The sequence below is a fragment of the Thalassophryne amazonica genome, chromosome 21 (assembly GCF_902500255.1).
Source record: "Thalassophryne amazonica chromosome 21, fThaAma1.1, whole genome shotgun sequence".
NCBI classification, from domain to species: Eukaryota; Metazoa; Chordata; class Actinopteri; order Batrachoidiformes; family Batrachoididae; genus Thalassophryne; species Thalassophryne amazonica.
The window spans coordinates 13873573-13893395 of NC_047123.1; the positions used below are offsets into that span (position 1 = coordinate 13873573).

General features: G+C 40.4%; 1 protein-coding gene and 1 long non-coding RNA gene across 6 annotated transcripts in view; one reads left to right on the forward strand and one right to left on the reverse strand.

Moving 5' to 3' along the window:
• lama2 (laminin, alpha 2) overlaps window positions 1–19823 on the reverse strand; it is a 780279-nt gene that overhangs the window by 353098 nt on the left and 407358 nt on the right. For all 5 annotated transcript variants that reach the window (XR_004558560.1, XM_034162644.1, XM_034162643.1 and 2 more), the window contains exons 26-27: window positions 17672–17776; window positions 7702–7845 (exon numbers count right to left, since the gene is read on the reverse strand). Coding sequence is in view for 4 of the 5 variants with exons in the window: in XM_034162644.1 (XP_034018535.1) it covers window positions 7702–7845; window positions 17672–17776 (249 nt within the window). In the remaining variant the exon portion in view is untranslated. The remainder of the gene's footprint in view (window positions 1–7701; window positions 7846–17671; window positions 17777–19823) is intronic.
• LOC117503416 overlaps window positions 1–19823 on the forward strand; it is a 559959-nt gene that overhangs the window by 195659 nt on the left and 344477 nt on the right. The gene's annotated exons all lie outside the window — the stretch shown is intronic.

The following is a 19823-nucleotide window of genomic DNA, read 5'->3' on the forward strand; positions in this document are numbered from 1 at the left end:
ATATATGATTTTTACTAGCATTTTATTACAAGTAGATATAAAGCCATTCAGAATTTATGACTTTTGACCCTCAGTCAGGGTAAAAAGTACCTCCTCCATCCCCTCCAACCACACTGTTAAAATTTAAATGCCGCCTGTGACCACCATGTACATATCATATTAAACAACACTGCAAGTATATATACATAAATATATTTAACATTTTTGTTTCCGTATTTGTATGCATGTGAAGTTATATTCTCAGTATATCGATATTAAATTGCAACATAACGACTTTAAAATAGACATTTGTTTTACATTATTACTATTAAGGCTCTTGTACAGTTCATTTCAGTGCTGAGAATTTGTTTTTGTAGTTGGTGTAGTTGATGGTGAAGCACTGGCTGCCTTTTTCCCTTCATTTCGCTTCTGTTTAACAGGTGCCTTAACTGGCTCAAGCCGGCCTCTACACCCTTAGTAATGGCCACCGTTAGTCACGTGACGTCCATTCCAGGTCTCTATTTCCATGGGTGGGCACAGTTCAGCTAATCCGATAGCAGATAATTATCAAAGCTAATGTTTTTGCTATCAGATTAGCTTTTCAGATAAGTTTTAAAACCATCATATGACTAATTATCTTCCGATAAATTTTGTTCCAATAACTTTCAGTCCGATAACATTTTCATTGCTGGTAAAGCTTAAAGGTGATAGAGAGAGGATGAATGGGGCATTAATCCTTGTTCTGTGATGTGATATGTAGCCCCCAAAAAATTGGTTGGGTCTGTAATGGCTCAGAACCTTCCTAAAAGGCTCTCTGAAACAGCTATGTTACTATGCTGGGTTTAGAATGCCTCGTTTGCTTTTAATGGCGTCGTTTTCGGAGCTTATTTGGCATTATGAAATGCACGTAGGTGTTGGTGCTGATCGGTTACCATTGTTTGATTGGCTGCCCTTGCTCTCACTGAAAATGCCGCTTATGAGGATTAGGAACGTCTCCAGTTCAACTCAGAACAGAATGAAAATGATCGCTGATTCGCTCATTTTGCTGTCAATCAAAAATGGATTCAGCCTCAGACAGATCATCCAATCATCATGCAGAAGCTGGGCGTCCGGGCCAGCCGAGGCCCGCCCACTGCCCCATAGACCCCCAGACACGCAGAGCCTCCGATGGGCGGGACAAAGCCCAGCATTTATCCAATGACTCGTCTCGTTTTGCTGCACTTGTGTCGCTATTGAAGTCTGTGGACGACGGTTTAAAGCACTGTGAAGCTGCGGGTTTGAGTGAGAGGAAATCTGCGTCGTTACCAGTGATAAAAAGCTGATTCTGAACAAAAGTTGAGCACGTTGTAGCGAAAACGAGAGGACAGTAATCTTCACTAACTTATTTAACAGATCACGTTTCAACATTGCTGTTGAGTGATAAATCTTGTTCCTCGCCCACCAACATGAAGTCAGCCAGAGGCTGACTGTGACATAAAGTCCTGTCACAAAATAATAATGATAATAAAAAAACCGATCTGAAATAAATTTAAAAACAAATTTAAAACAAAAGAAAATGTGATACTTACAGGCTGTACTGATTGCTGGGGTTGACTTTGTCGCAAAGTCGGAACTGACCCTCTACTGAGTATTAAATGCCGACTGAAGCCAGCTCGAAATTGTGCAAGGTTTGTGAAACAGTCCTCCGTGAAATGCGCAGAGCAAAGAAATAGTCGGCGGTTGTATGTCCTGGGGATGCAGTTAAAAATGAATAAAAGCCATTGATCGCGTACATTGCTTTCCGTGGGAAGAATATGTAAAGATCGTAGTCCGCTATGACAGCCTGGGAAGGCACACCTGTAGCTCACCATTGCTCCTCTTCTAGTGGTAGGAATGGGTGGGCACAACCTTATGAATAATTAATTTCGAAGCGGCGTGTGTGAAAGGGGGTGGGTGTGGGTGTGTGTGTGTGGGGGCTATTGGTGAAAAAGTGACGCAACTTTTCTCTCAAAAACGGATTGGCATGTTTTCTAGGGGCAATTCAAAAAAGGAGAAATACTTGAAATAGAAGTTCTGAAACTTGCTGGCACTTCGTGTGTATTCCCCACAACGGGGAGACTCTGAACTAACACCAAAAACATGAAAAAGATGGATTTTGATTCTCTATCCCCTTTAATGGTCAAAAACATTTGTAAACCCTAAAATCAAACATTTTAGTCCATTTGTTGTGCATCTGTAGCCACGGAGCAGACTGGCTGCCTGTTGCTTGCTGATGATGTCATCATTAAGCACAAAACGTGATTGGTCGGTCGTCGCAGGGAGCATTGTCGGTTGTGTCATTCAGGTTCACTTTAGATGTTACAGTGAACATACATACAGTCCACTTGACACAAAAACAAAACAACTAATTTTAACAACATTTTATTTTATTTCTTTGTGCCTGTAATTTAATTGCCAAGACTCAGTGGGGGAGAGGAGCTCTCATGGGCAGCTGTGTGTACAGAGGGAGGGACTATTCTTCACGTTTAGACATTGTTTTGGATAAAAAAGGACGCTTTATGTGTATTATTTATTCAGATAAATCCCACTGAAACTAACAGGTAAGAATTTATATTTACTAAGTGTATTTTACTCTCCCAATCAATGCATTAATGGATGTATTTCAGTTGTGTAAGCCACAGGGTTCAAAGCGCATGAAAAAAGCAGGAGCATTTAGTTCGTAAATGACGGTGTATCTAATACAGAGCTAAACTGTGAATTCTAATACTGTGTTTTACTGTTTTTGAAATATGATGTCAGTGTTTAGGGTTTTATTTTTTATTTATTCATTTTTCGTGTGTTCTTTGTGTTTGTGATTCTTGAATTTACCCAGCAGCGCCTGCGGTGCTTAAAGTGAATCTGGTTTATGAGAAGCCGACAGTGTAGTCTGATGTGGCTGCATCCAACTCAATACTAATAGTTATCGGTTATCTGTAATAAAGGTAATTTTTTTTAGCAGTTTATCGGTTTATCGTCATAAAAGATAACTTTTCAGTTAACTGATTAATGGTTATCGAAGCTAACTGTTTGGTTAGCTGTGCCCACCACTGCATATAGTATATATATAGTTCAGGCGCAAAACCCCGTAAATGCCGCGCCCATGGAAAATGAGATAACCATTGCAAGTGAAAGCTTATAGAGGCTCGTATCTGACAACAAAATCATCTGCAACACCCCATAAATCCTATGGTAAATGGAAGTCAAGATGCGGTTTGTATACAGAACCTCGTAAGCGCCATCCCAGTTTTGTGTGCAAAACTACATAGTGAACAGCGCACCACTCACTGGCATGTATCTCGGTCCCATGACACAAAGATTGCGGCGCCCACAAGAGCTTCTCTGATGCTGCGTTCACACATAACGATGGCACATCAAGAATGCCACGAAGTACGAGGTCTGTTAGAAAGATATCCGACCTTTTTATTTTTTTCAAAAACCTGATGGATCTGAATCACATGTGCTTGCATGAGCCAACCTTGAACCTTTGTGCGCATGCGTGAGTTTTTTCACGCCGTCGATTGCGTCATTTGCTTGTAAGCAGCCTTTGTGTGAGGATGGGTGGAGTCTCTCGTCGTTTTTTTCTTTGCAAGGAAATGGCGTAACGACTGGAGCAGCGTGACTGCCTCAAATTTTGCTAGAAACTGAGCGACAGCCAGGTGGAAACCATTCGGATTATTCAAATGGCTTTCGGTGACGATCCTCTGGGCATCACACAGATTAAGGAGCATCACACAGATTAAGAACGGTGGAGAGCGCACCACGCTCCAGTCGGCCATCAACATGCTGAAATGACCAGATCATTTCCAAAGTGAACGCTGTGGTGATGTGGGACCATCGTGTGACTATCCGAAAATTGCGGAAGAGGTGCACATCAGCACTTTGTCGGCACATTCCACTGTGACAGAAGATTTCGGCACGAAGCTGATGGCGCAGCAAAAGCGCCTTCGTGTTGAAGCCTCACAGGACATGTTGTAACATGCCCAGCTCTTCCACAATTTCTCGGATAGTCACATGACTGAAAAGCCACTGAAAGGCGTCTGAATCTTCCGAATGGTGGAGGTTCAAGGTTGGCTCATGCAAGCACACATGATTCAAATCCATCAGGTTTTTGAAAAAAATAAAAAGGTCGGATACTTTTCTAACAGACCTCGTATACATTCTTGGCTGCTGATCAGGAATGTGATGATTTGAGGCAGAGGTATCAGGTGTCATCAGGAACTGCTGCAACCTGTTACCACACGTTATGATTAATGGAATGTGTTGGTGGAGCATTATCATGAACCATTACGCACGTTCATGAATAACTTGCAATAGCGCACAACAGCGCGGAACATTATTCATTGTTAAGTTCTGTCACGTTGTGAATGAAGTGAATTGTCTCCACACACACTCATATTCATCCATCAGCTGATGAACAATTCATATCTCTCCAGTTTGCTCCTTTAAATCCACGCCAGAAGAACTTGGTGACTACATGCTTCGTTGGGCTCTGTGCCATGGAGTGGTGCAGAGGAAGAGACAGAGAGAGACAGATGTGTGGCTGCACATGGCTCTCGTCTCACTCGTTTTCCCAAACATCAGGCGCAGCAGCAGGTGGAACGCCTGCAGGAGTGCGCTGAGGAGCATGGGAACAAAACTTTTAGCTGACTTGGCGTCACTGTACTCCTTCAGCATATTGAAGTAATGAAACTGAATGCGGTGCCGCAGGGTTTAATTGCGCGCATGTCACAGAAGAACACTGTTCCGCTCTATTAAGGATCACCACTAATCAAGATGGATCAAGACGCTCAGTTGCGACCTCGACAACATGAGGCGAAATGACGGTGGTGTGTGATATTCGTGGAAGATTTTTTGACAGCCAAAAACATGCTCCATGAAAATCACGAATATCACACACCAACATGCACTATTAAGAAACCTATTCAGATGCGTTAAATCACATTAAGAATGTCAGAAATGTGCCAAGAATGATGCAAAAAGTTTAAAAATGTTTAAAAGTTTAAAATGTTTAAAAAAAGTTTTGTCTGTTTTCCACTTGGGGAAAATATAGATGTGGACTGTATATCGTCCAAAGTGGCATCACTCTTCAACCTGGATCCTCACACTGAAAAATGACATTGAGCTCAAATCCAGCTGAATGTCCAAATCTGGAATCTAATGGAGACAGAGAGTGCATGAGTGCCTGCTTACAGCTGCACTCAGCTCCTGCTGTCCTGCTATGACTGACCAGCTTCCTCCTCTCGGGGCCAGTAGTCCCACTAAGGTAGGGAACATGACATGACTAGCCATGCTTCGAACGGCTAGTCATGTCACACATCGAATCCCCCCCAGTTCGCATACAGAGCCAAGCGATCTACAGAGGACGCAATCTACTCAGCCCTCATTTATCTGGACAAGAAGGACTCATATGCGAGAATGCTGTTCATAGACATCAGTTCAGCGTTCAACACCATAATACCTCAACAGCTCATCTGCAAAATGGACAAGCTGGGGCTCAGCACTTCCCTTTGCAACTGGCTGTTTGACTTTCTTACCCAGAGGTCACAAGCAGTCCGTGTTGGCAACAACACCTCGAGCAGCATTGTATTAAACACAGGGGCTCCCCAAGGCTGCGTGCTCAGTCCACTGGGCTCAGTCACCAAGGGCAATGAGACTCACTACAGGGAAGAGGTCAACCTTCTGACCACGTGTTGCAGAAACAACAATCTCCTGCTGAATGTCAGCAAGACCAAGGAAATTGTTGTTGACTTCCAGAAAGGTTACACCCAACACCTGCCACTGACCATCAAGGGTGCTGCTGTGGAGAGAGTGAGCAGCACCAAATTATATATATATATGTGTGTGTGTGTATGTATGTATGTATATGTAGAATATATAAAATCTGTTGCCCATGACCAATGTCCTGCACTGTTTAGCTTTATCACTACCACACCACTTGCACAAAAATCTGCTGCTGCTACAAATACTGAATGGTTTGCACTACTGCACTTTCCACTTTTACTATTACCTCAGACACTACACTGTAAATACTTGTACACTTTACTGCCCTTATTGTCGAAATGTCTTGTCCTGTCATCACTGAGGGAAGGTGAGAAACGAAATTTCGATTTTGATTCCTTGTATGTCTAGTACATGTGAAGAATTGACAATAAAGCCGACGTCGACTTCGAACAACTTTTCCAACCTGAGGCAAATCCTAGGCCTACTTGTGCTTATTCTTTTCCACCATGCACCTTTTCCACCACCTTTACTTCAATGATGCATTATTATTGTTAAAACCTGACAAAATATTGTATTATATTGGTGCACAATATATTGCGGGTACACTGTGGCGTTCAATATGGCTTGGTAGACCTCAATACACTGTCAACTTTAAAAGTAGATCTCGGTTCAAAAAAGTTTGGGCACCTCTGAGTTAAATTAATTAACTACAGACTGTAGTGATTAATTTAATTTTTTAAATAATGTGGTGGTATTTATTTATTTAAAATTTTATATTTATTTCTTGTCATGTTTGGTGCCATTGTTAATGCAAAATTATTTATTTGCAGCTGTTTACAAAACATTAATAAATTATACTTAAAATAAAAACTCAAAATTAATTTAATATTAAGTATTGAGAAGTTATTTTGGAAATAAAGAAAACTGTACTAACAAATTCTGAATTATTGTTCATTTCGCGGGGGGGGGGGGGGGGGGGGGCATCACAAAGCATTTGTGCTTAGGGCACCCAAATGGCTAGCACCGGCCCTGGCTCAGAGTTTGCACATGCTCATCAATAATCCTCTTATTAACCCAAATGACAAACAGCAAAGCTTTCCAATGAATCTCTCTCTTTGTCTCTCCACATACAAAATCTCCTCTTTCTTTGAGTCTCTTGCTAATACATTTAGAAAAAAAACCCACTTTTTTCCTCAGTCTTTCAATTTATTTGTTGATATTCATTCATTGTTTATTACTGACTTAATTCTGCTCGGGTGCACCAAAATAAAAGCAGATTCATCAGCCATCAGAGTGTTTCTTTTGTCTCTGCTGCTGTAAACCAGGGGAGTGTTCATATACGGTGTGAAGAATATCAAGTTATGACTGAAGACTGCTTTTTCTTTGAGTGGACTGACTCAGAAAACTGTCAATTCACTCTACAAGCAATAATAATTGTCAAACAAAGAACCATTGACACAAAGCAACTGGATTTTTCCATAGTTTCACACTCAAATATTTTTGTTGTGTTTTCCCTGAAACACCAACAAAATTAAGACAACAAAACTAAAAGTGCAGTAAAACGGTGAATTCTTAAGGGCCCTCTGTGAAACCCACTCAAACTCCTCTGAGATACATTTACAGTATTTAGGATATCAAATTCACATTTGGTAAAAATAAGGTGATTTTATTTTTATCTTAAACTTCAGTGATATACAGTATGCCATACATTTGCATCTTTAACTGGCACAAAAACAATAATTAAGTCAGGACTGTTTTAAAAATGCCTAAATCTCAAAATCATACTTTTGCATTTTAAGAGATATGAAAGCAAATATTAATCTATTAAAAAGGTACACAATATGACATATTTTAAATGAAACCCCCACGTGTTTAAAAGGACCCCCCTCCCCGCAAAAAACAAAAAAACAAAAAAAAAACAGGACAACATAAGTCTGAAGTGTGAATGGTTTCAGAAGAAGTAAAGTATGTCTACGTACTTACCCACATCCTTATGAGTCCTGAGGCTTCCATACAGGACTGTGTCAGTCCATAGCAATAACATTTGCTGCAGCCCAATGGATTTCGCACTGTCAACCCAAAAGTGCCTGGTTTACAGCGGTCACAGTGGTCTCCCTCCACATTAACCTTAAATTATGCAGACAGATAAACAGACGGAGTTTTATGACTTTTATGACATGGCCTTTCATATTTTAAAAAGATTTTATAAAACACATGAGTATTTACAATACATTTCAACAATATTTTATGTGAGTAACGGTAATTTAAAAACCACAACAGTAAAGGAGCATGGAAGTTACATTAACCCACTGAAGAAGGTGATGCAGATTCTACCAAAGTGATACTTTAGATTCTGAACCATGTTTGTTTTTTGTTTTTGTTTTTTTTTTCCTTCCCTGTCTGCGTATATACAACCCCTGGCAATAATTATGGAATCACCGGCCTCGGAGGATGTTCATTCAGTTGTTTAATTTTGTAGAAAAAAAGTAAATCACAGACATGACACAAAACTAAAGTAATTTCAAATCCGATTCAGTCTGAAGAGCAATCCCATAATGCTTTGCGGTGTGACGTCTGCCGTTTGTGACATACGCAAATGAGTTGTACCCGGAAGACCGCCCGTATAAACATTGGATTTGTTAGCCGGTGTAATCAAGATTACTGTTATTTTTTGCACGTTTCTTTTGAAACTGCAGCATCAGAGGAACATGCTTCTTCTTCAGGACTTGTTCAGAAAGAAACGAGCGCGGCGGAATGTGTTTTTACGTGATGTAGCACGGAAAGCCGTAATGAAAATACCGACGGATTAAACAGCTGATTTACGAGCCAAATGAAAAAGAAGCCTTGGAGATCAGACGGAGCTTTGAGGAAACGCATCATATTCCTCAAATAACTGACGGGACTCACAGACACATGCAGGTAGGTTATTTCTGAACGTCTGTCGTTTTCATTGACCCACAATAAATAACGTCACAGCTACCACTGACTTCTGCTAACTTTTTTTTCTGTGGCTTTTAGGTAGAGTCCACTATGAAATCTCACAAAACTTATTTTAAACAACGAACTTTTGCAAAATATGACAATAAATCAGTTTCATGAATAAATGAAACAAACCTTGTGTGTGAGGTCTTTTTACATTTCCTACTTACTTTACTAGGAAGCGTCACGTGGTGATGTGACGTAACAGACATGCGCAGTAAGGCTCCTCACAGGCGGACAATCCGACGTGCCGTTTACATGGAACGCGATCGGGTTAAAAACAAGGTTACACCACCGCGTAATTTCGATCGGATTGGGCTATTCTAATCAGATGGAGCTGTTTACATGGCGTGATTTTGATCCGATTGTTCAATCTGATTGTTCAATCAGATTATTTTTGGTCCATGTAAACGCAGCTAACGTCTGTGACCGAACTGTAAGAAACCGCCTAACGGAAATGGGATTTACATACAGAAAAGTTAAACGAAAGCCATCGTTAACATGTAAACAGAAAAAAACAATGTTACAATGGACTAAGGAAAAGCAATCGTGGACTGTGGATGACTGGATGAAAGTCATATTCAGTGATGAATCTCAAATCTGCATTGGGCAAGGTGATGATGCTGGAACTTTTGTTTGGTGCCGTTCCAATGAGATTTATAAAGATGACTGCCTGAAGAGAACATGTAAATTTCCACAGTCATTGATGATATGGGGCTGCATGTCAGGTAAAGGCACTAGGGAGATGGCTGTCATTACATTATCAATAAATGCACAAGTTTACATTGATATTTTGGACACTTTTCTTATCCCATCAACTGAAAGGATGTTTGGGGATGATGAAATCATTTTTCAAGATGATAATGCATCTTGCCATAGAGCAAAAACTGTGAAAACATTCCTTGCAAAAAGACACATAGGGTCAATGTCATGGCCTGCAAATAGTCCGGATCTTAATCCAATTGAAAATCTTTGGTGGAAGTTGAAGAAAATGGTCCATGACAAAGCTCCAACCTGCAAAAAGCTGATCTGGCAACAGCAATCAGAGAAAGTTGGAGCCAGATTGATGAAGAGTACTGTTTGTCACTCATTAAGTCCATGCCTCAGAGACTGCAAGCTGTTATAAAAGCCAGAGGTGGTGCAACAAAATACTAGTGATGTGTTGGAGCGTTCTTTTGTTTTTCATGAGTCCATAATTTTTTCCTCAGAATTGAGTGATTCCATATTTTTTTCCCTCTGCTTGGTCTAAAAAAGTAACCGTTACTGACTGCCACAATTTTTTTTTCCTGATTTCTTATAGTGCTTCTTAAAGCCAGAAAGTTGCCATTTGAAATGACTTTAGTTTTGTGTCATGTCTGTGATCTGCTTTTTTTCTACAAAATTAAACAACTGAATGAACATCCTCTGAGGCCGGTGATTCCATAATTTTTGCCAGGGGTTGTAGTAATGGTAAATGCCACACTGGCAGAACCATTTATGAAAATTAATACCCATATATGCAATTTATTCTTGCAAGACAGAAGGTATGTGGTGCATGAGTGAATGTGGTGTGTGTGACCCCCATCAGCCCTTCCCGATCAGCCTACAACATCCTACTCAAAGCCAACCAACAACTTCTATCAGCAAGGGCAGACCACCAAAACAACACAAAGACAGACAAGAACTAGAGACAAGTGGTCAAGACAATAACTGTGACATGAGACACAGAGGAGACGGGGCCCCAACCATACAATATACCATGACAAATAGCCACACATGAACAAACAGTGACAGCAACAGTCTGTTGTCTAATTAGTGAGCATCCATACCCTAATCTAGAACACCGCAGTGTTAATCCCTTTAAGAACACCCAAAAACCGAATTATGGTGACGGCCACAAACACTCAACCATCCACACAGAGAGACCCAAATCACAGCTAAATATGCGATCACTACTGTGGCTGGTGTGTTGGGCCAAGACAAAAGTACAGAACCTTACCATATGACATGGACCACTCCGGCATGTCAGAAGCCACGCGAGAACCGATGGACGTGGGTCCAGGATGCACGGCCCCGGGGGGAACAAGGAGAAAAGGGGCAGCGGAAGGGCACAGGGGCCAGGAAAGGCAGCCCCCAGAGCCACCACGCAGCACAGCAAACCAAAAAGGGACGGCGCTGGAACGCACCCCCGACACCACCCCTCCCCACAGAGGCACGGGGAGCAGCCCCATACCCAAGGGAAGCGCACAGGGCGCCGGCATAGACCCACCAATAGGGAGATCCCTAGAACCACACCACCAGGACCCCAGCCCCAGAGGGCGGGAGCGAGCGGCGGCAAGGACAGGGGGCAAAGGAGCCACAACAACCAAATCCAAAGCACAAGGTAGGGACCACCGAGCCATACTAGGGCGGGGCCCAGCCCCAGACAAGGGAAGCGCACAAAGCCCCCCAACAGCCAGGCTCCCCAGCGCAGCCAGCAGGGCCACCCAAACCCCCGCACCCTGTACCCCACCCCAGTTCTATGATAGTTACAGGAGTGTCTATTGATTCAGTGTGCTCTTTAGAAAGTTGAGGCAAGTTTAGATTATCAAGGAATGACTGGATAGCTACTGGATTATGTGCATTCTCTGATGAATACAGATTACTATAATAGTTCTTATATATCTGATTAATTTCCTGTGGTGACTGTGTGTAGTTTCCAGCTTGATCCCGGATAGATGTTATCCTTGATTTTTCCTTATTACATTGTAGTTGATTTGCCAGAAATTTACCTGATTTATTATTATGTTTGAAATTATTATATCGAAGTCGTTGAATGAGGAACTCATTATATATACTATATATAATATAATATAATTAATATATATTTATTATATATACTATATATTATTATATACTATAATATTGTCAAGTTGGAATTTTGCATTATTTAATTCAGACAGAGTTTGATCACTTGCGTCTGCTGCATATTTGTTTGCTAAATGTTTAATTTTTTCTTCAAGGTCATTTTCTAATTTCTGCTCCATTTTCTTTTTATAAAAAGAATATGAAATAATTTTCCCTCTAATTACTGCTTTTCCTGTTTCCTAAAGCAAAGGAGAAACACTCAGAGAGTCATTTCTTTCTATAAAGTCTGCCCCACAGGTTCCACTTTCCACAAACATGTCACTATCCACCACAAATACCTCACTATCCACCACAAACATCTCACTATCCACCACAAACACGTCACTATCCATGACAAACACATCACTATCCAACATAAATACCTCACTATCCACCACAAACATGTCACTATCCACTACAAACATCTCACTATCCACCACAAACACGTCACTATCCACCACAAACACGTCACTATCCACCACAAACACGTCACTATCCACTACAAACATCAAACATCTCACTATCCATTACAAACATGTCACTATCCACCACAAACACGTCATTATCCACCACAAACACGTCACTATCCATTACAAACATGTCACTATCCACTACAAACATCTCACTATCCACCACAAACACGTCACTATCCACCACAAACACGTCACTATCCACCACAAACACGTCACTATCCACCACAAACACGTCACTATCCACTACAAACATCAAACATCTCACTATCCATTACAAACATGTCACTATCCACCACAAACACGTCATTATCCACCACAAACACGTCACTATCCATTACAAACATGTCACTATCCATTACAAACATGTCACTATCCATTACAAACATGTCACTATCCATTACAAACGTCTCACTATCCACCACAAACACGTCATTATCCACCACAAACACGTTACTATCCTTTACAAACATGTCACTATCCATTACAAACATCTCACTATCCATTACAAACATCTCACTATCCACCACAAACACGTCATTATCCACCACAAACACGTCACTATCCACTACAAAAAATCTCACTATCCATTACAAACATGTCACTATCCATTACAAACATGTCACTATCCATTACAAACATCTCATTATCCACCACAAACACGTCATTATCCACCACAAACACGTCACTATCCACTACAAACATCAAACATCTCACTATCCATTACAAACATGTCACTATCCACCACAAACACGTCATTATCCACCACAAACACGTTACTATCCTTTACAAACATGTCACTATCCATTACAAACATCTCACTATCCACCACAAACACATCATTATCCACCACAAACACGTCACTATCCACTACAAAAAATCTCACTATCCATTACAAACATGTCACTATCCATTACAAACATCTCACTATCCACCACAAACACGTCATTATCCACCACAAACACGTCATTATCCATGACAAACACGTCACTATCCACTACAAACACGTCACTATCCACCACAAACACGTCATTATCCACCACAAACACGTCACTATCCACCCCAAACACGTCACTATCCACCCCAAACACGTCACTATCCACCACAAACACGTCACTATCCACCACAAGCACGTCACTAGCCACCACAAGCACGTCAAAATCCACCACAAACATGTCACTATCCACCACAAACACGTCACTATCCATGACAAACACATCACTATCCACCATAAATACCTCACTATCCACCACAAACATCTCACTATCCACTACAAACATCTCACTATCCACCACAAACACGTCACTATCCACTACAAACATCTCACTATCCACCACAAACACGTCACTATCCACTACAAACATCAAACATCTCACTATCCATTACAAACATGTCACTATCCACCACAAACACGTCACTATCCACTACAAACACGTCACTATCCATTACAAACATCTCACTATCCACCACAAACATCTCACTATCCACCACAAACATCTCACTATCCACCACAAACACATCATTAACCACCACAAACACGTCATTATCCACTACAAAAAATCTCACTATCCATTACAAACATGTCACTATCCATTACAAACATGTCACTATCCATTACAAACATCTCACTATCCACCACAAACACGTCATTATCCACCACAAACACGTCATTATCCACCACAAACACGTCATTATCCACCACAAACACGTCACTATCCACTACAAAAAATCTCACTATCCATTACAAACATTTCACTATCCATTACAAACATCTCACTATCCACCACAAACACGTCATTATCCACCACAAACACGTCATTATCCATGACAAACACGTCACTATCCACTACAAACACGTCACTATCCACCACAAACACGTCATTATCCACCACAAACACGTCACTATCCACCCCAAACACGTCACTATCCACTACAAACATCTCACTATCCATTACAAACACGTCACTATCCACCACAAACACGGCACTATCCACCACAAACACGGCACTATCCACTACAAACATCAAACATGTCACTATCCATTACAAACACGTCACTATCCACCACAAACACGTCACTATCCACCACAAACACGTCACTATCCACTACAAACATCTCACTATCCACTACAAACACGTGACAATCCACTACAAACACGTCACTATCCACCACAAGCACGTCACTATCCACCACAAGCACGTCAAAATCCACCACAAACATGTCACTATCCACCACAAACATGTCACTATCCACCACAAACACGTCACTATCCATGACAAACATCACTATCCACCATAAATACCTCACTATCCACCACAAACATGTCACTATCCACTACAAACATCTCACTATCCACCACAAAGACGTCACTATCCACCACAAACATGTCACTATCCACTACAAACATCAAACATCTCACTATCCATTACAAACATGTCACTATCCACCACAAACACGTCATTATCCACCACAAACACGTCACTATCCACCACAAACACGTCACTATCCATTACAAACACGTCACTATCCATTACAAACATCTCACTATCCATTACAAACATCTCACTATCCACCACAAACATCTCACTATCCACCACAAACATCTCACTATCCACCACAAACATCTCACTATCCACCACAAACACATCATTATCCACCACAAACACATCATTATCCACCACAAACACGTCACTATCCACTACAAACACGTCACTATCCACTACAAAAAATCTCACTATCCATTACAAACATGTCACTATCCATTACAAACATGTCACTATCCATTACAAACATCTCACTATCCACCACAAACACATCATTATCCATCACAAACACGTCATTATCCACCACAAACACGTCACTATCCACTACAAAAAATCTCACTATCCATTACAAACATCTCACTATCCATTACAAACATCTCACTATCCATTACAAACATCTCACTATCCATTACAAACATCTCACTATCCACCACAAACACATCATTATCCACCACAAACACGTCATTATCAACCACAAACACGTCACTATCCACTACAAATTTCTCACTATCCATTACAAACATGTCACTATCCACCACAAACACGTCATTATCCACTATAAACATGTCACTATCCACCACAAACACATCACTATACACCCCAAACGCGTCACTATCCACTACAAACATCTCACTATCCATTACAAACATGTCACTATCCATTACAAACACGTCACTATCCACCACAAACACGTCACTATCCACCAAAAACATGTCACTATCCACTACAACACGTCACTATCCACCACAAACACATCACTATCCACCACAAACACATCACTATCCACCACAAACACGTAACTATCCACTACAACACGTCACTATCCACTACAAACACGTCATTATCCACTACAAACACCTCTATGGGGCCATTATTGTAGCAAAAGTATTTGCAAATGCATATTTTGATCTGTGCGTGCGTATTTTGATCCGTGTGTGTGTAAACAGATTCACAAATGCGTATAGAAATCTGTGCGTCTGTATTTTGATCTGTGCGTGTGTAAACAGATCCGCAAATGCGTATAGAAATCTGTGCGTGTGTGTCCGTGTGTCTGTGATAAATCGGGCCACTTGATTGGCTGTGTTCTTACACGTGACTTTTGCTACAGTTCTGCTGCGTTAGGATCTGTAAATGCGTGCAGTGATTTGTGTGTCTGTGTGGAGACTTGCCTGTACCTCCGTGGTTATGCAGCTTCAGACCACCAGAGGGAGCAAGCACCAATGACATTGCTCACCGCACTTCAGTAAAGTTAAAAAGATCTTCACAGATTTGAAGTTCACGGCTCAATAGTTTCTAACCTGAGGAAGGTAGACAACGAGCTACAACCTTATTTTTATCCATATGAGCCGTCCTGTGAGATGAAAAAATAATACTGATGTCATCGGGCAGGCAGCAGAGAAACTGAAGCTTAGGGACTGTCTACAAAGTGCATACATGAAAAAAAAAGCAGAAAATGATTGAATAAATCATTGTAAAAAGGAGTGATATCACCACATTTACTGCACACAACAGTGGTGTTCTGCTGATTATACTACAGCACTCACTTTGGAAAAAAGTCATTTTAAAAACATTTGGAGAATTTGTCATTGTTTAAATTTTCAATAGCTTCAAAGTCATAAAAGTCACATGTAAGAACACAGCCAATCAAGTGGCCCGATTTTCACAGACACACTGATACACACGCACAGATTTCCATATGTGTTTGCGGATCTGTTTACACAAGCACAGATCAAAATACGCACGCACAGATCAAAATACACACGCACAGATTACTATGCGCATTTGCAAATATCTTTGCTACAATAATGGCCCCATACACCTCACTATCCACCACAAACACCTCACTATCCACCACAAACACCTCACTATCCACCACAAACACCTCACCATCCACCATTTTTTTTTTTACTGCTTCAGCCTTCAACTCCCCAAGCTTGGCGGCACAGGACCCTCCTGCTGCAGCCTTCACCCACTTCGGTCGACAGACTACTTCAAGTTTAGTGCAACAATGTCAAATGTATATGTGTTGGTATATGTGTTGTTTTTAATTTTGATGTGTGCCATTATTACGGTAAACAAGTAATAATTGTGGATTAATTGCTGTATCTTGTCTGAGGTAATTGGAGTGTAAAGGTATTTCGTTGTTGTTGCACTTATGTAATGACAATGACAATAAACATCATCATCATCATCACTATCCACCACAAACACATCAGGATCCACCACAAACATGTCACCATCCACCATAAACACCTGTCTTTGTGACAGCCTGGAAAGCAACATGTTTTTCAGAAACTACAGTTGCACTATAAAATGGGAGAAAAAAAACCCAATATTGATAAAACACTGACCAGGAAACAGTCGACGATGTACTATATTAAATGCTATTGAATGCCACTCACACACAGTGGTCACAACAAACATACAGAGGAGTCATAAGTATTGGTGGCGAGTGCAGGCATGTGCATGATAAGTTCAGCATGCCAGTGGTTGACAGTAAAATGCTACGCATATGCCTTCTGTGTGCAAATGGCTGAAGTAACTGAAAATGTGTTGGACTTAATTTATGTCTTTATATCAATCGATCAGAAATCCAATCAGTATGATACTGAATGATGAATCTGTCTCGAGTTGGGAGTTCTCAAATACCGAGTCACTGTGAAAGAAGGAGACCAGTGGAGGAAGCCACAAAGACACGATCCTGTAGTTGTGACTGGAGAAACTGCATTGTTCACCAGTCACAGGTTCATGATGGCATGGAACAGAGAAGAATATTCATTTAACTAAAAAAGATCAAATCTGATCTTGACTGTCTCCTGTGCCTTATGTCAAATTGTGGCTGATTGTTCAGATCTTCTTTTAAAGAAAACCCTGATCTGTGCCACTCTGCCATGAAGCTGTGAGTGATGATGAAACAGGCAAAGGGTTGCAGGATGCATTCTATGTGACAATATTTCATTGCTGAATAGCATGTTTGGTGTTATCAGTAAGACAAATTCATTTGAAAAACAGTGTTCAAAATAAAAGAGCAAACATGTTTCTTAGTCTGTGTAGGAGGGCTTTGATTCCAATCAAAATTGTCTGCATATTCCATACCTTACAGCTGCATCGCCCTGTTCGATCTGCACAGGCACACACTCCTCTCTCCAGGTCGCATGTCTGGCTGTCTGATCCTGCCCTGTTGCACTCACACTGGGTGCACTGAAGGAAATGTGAAAGCAGAAAACATTTTGGTATCAACTACACATCACAATCAGAAAGGAGCCATAAATGTCATACCATAAACTTCACTCCAAAATAAATGCCATTACTGCTCCATACCCATGTCATTGGACCACATACCTGAAAACCTTGTATTCTCCTTTGTGAGAAAAGCTCCTGTGTTGCAGAATTTAAGAATACTTTTCATTTTCATTCAACTGACTTGGAAGCTAGTTCATAAAGTTCCTTTGAGTCTGTTGCAACAGTGTACAAAAATCATTAAATTAATCATTCATCGGTCTTCACCAGGACAAAATACAACAACTACTTAAATAAGTAGCTATGAAATACTGTATGATTGGAATTGTATCCCAATTCAAGTCCTGATGTTTTTAACAATGATAATGAATAATCAAGGAAAATCCATGACTTTTGTTTGACACTGTGGCAAAACTCCCCTGAAGCCAGCAGTCTTTCCCTCATCACAAATTTTAGTTGATTTTTGTTTTTAATTATATTTGAAGTAATGTACCCCAGTCTGTCCAAGCAACTGGGGAACTGCTTAGTATTACCAGGTGTGGCCTTTGTTTCTAAGTTATTAATGTCTGATTGTGAAATTATTTCCTTACAGATTTTATAAGATTGTGATTGGTGCTACATTGGGGCCAACCGTTCTGAATACTACGAATTTATCTCTTAATACCTACTGCTTTTAAAAATGTTGTCATAAAAACTCAATTTAAGAAACCCAATTTGGATACTGATTTGTTGACAAACTAGAGACCTATCTCTAATTCATCATTTTTCCAAAGGTTTTGGAAAAAAAAGATGTGATGCAAATATTTGCATATTTGGTGGAAAATGTTCTATTTCAACCTTTACAGTTAGTGTTTAGAAAGCATCATTTGAGACTGTAGTCACTGAAGTGCTAATGACTTGTTGGTTGTGGATGCTGACTGCATCTCAGTGTTGTTGCTATTAAATTTAAGCACACCCTTTGATACAATAGATCACAATATGTTGTTTGAGAAGCTTGACACTGACTTTGGCACTACCAGTCAGGTAGTTTCATGGCTGTGGTCGTATTTGTTTTGACAACCTCAGAGAACTTCAGTGTGAACTATGGTGTACTGTATGGTTCTCTTCTAGTCCCACTCTTATTTTCCCTTTATGGAGTACTTCTTGGTCATATTATGCATAGCCAATGGATTGACTTTCAGTGTTATGCTGATGACCTGCACATATACATGCCTTTTGTGTCATAATGTCTCTTACATTGCAAAAGGGTTGGCGTGACAACTACTAGATGTTATCTTTTTTGATTTATCTTTCCTGCACACTGCTCACTGTGATTGGTCTTGCTGGACACAGACATTTTTTGAAATTTTAACACCGTTACTGGATGATTTTGTGATTCATCACAGGAAAAAAGTTTAAAATCTTGGAATGTACAGTATATGTGATGCACCATTGTCCTTTGATTTGCATATCAGAGAGATAAAGTCTTCTTTTTTCCATTTAGGAAACATTACAAAAATGACACCTATCCTGTCTATGGCAGATGATGAGACACTGATTTGTACTGGTTTACTGCATTTGTGTCCTACACAATTGATTATTGTAATGTTTTATTTTCAGGTTTACCACTAAAGACCATGGGAGTCCTTCAGATGAATCAAAATACAGCTGAAAAAGTTTTAACTACAGATATGAAATTTGAACACATCACACCTGTGTTGGCTTCTCTTCAATGGGTTCCTTTGAAGATGAGAGCAGAAATAAGGTTTTGTTGGTGACCAATAAAACTCATAATGGTTTTGCACATTCATATCTTGTGGATCTTATCAAACCATATGTGCCATCCTATTCAATGTGATCTCATTATGCAGGCTTACTTTGGGTTCCAAGAGTAAAAAACAAGTCAGCAGGTTATAGAGCTGTTTCTTATTGTCCTCCTTTCTTATGGGATAACCTGCATGTGTACGGTGCATCCAGAAAGTATTCACTCTTTCCACTTTTTGTTATGTTACAGCCTTATTCCAAAATT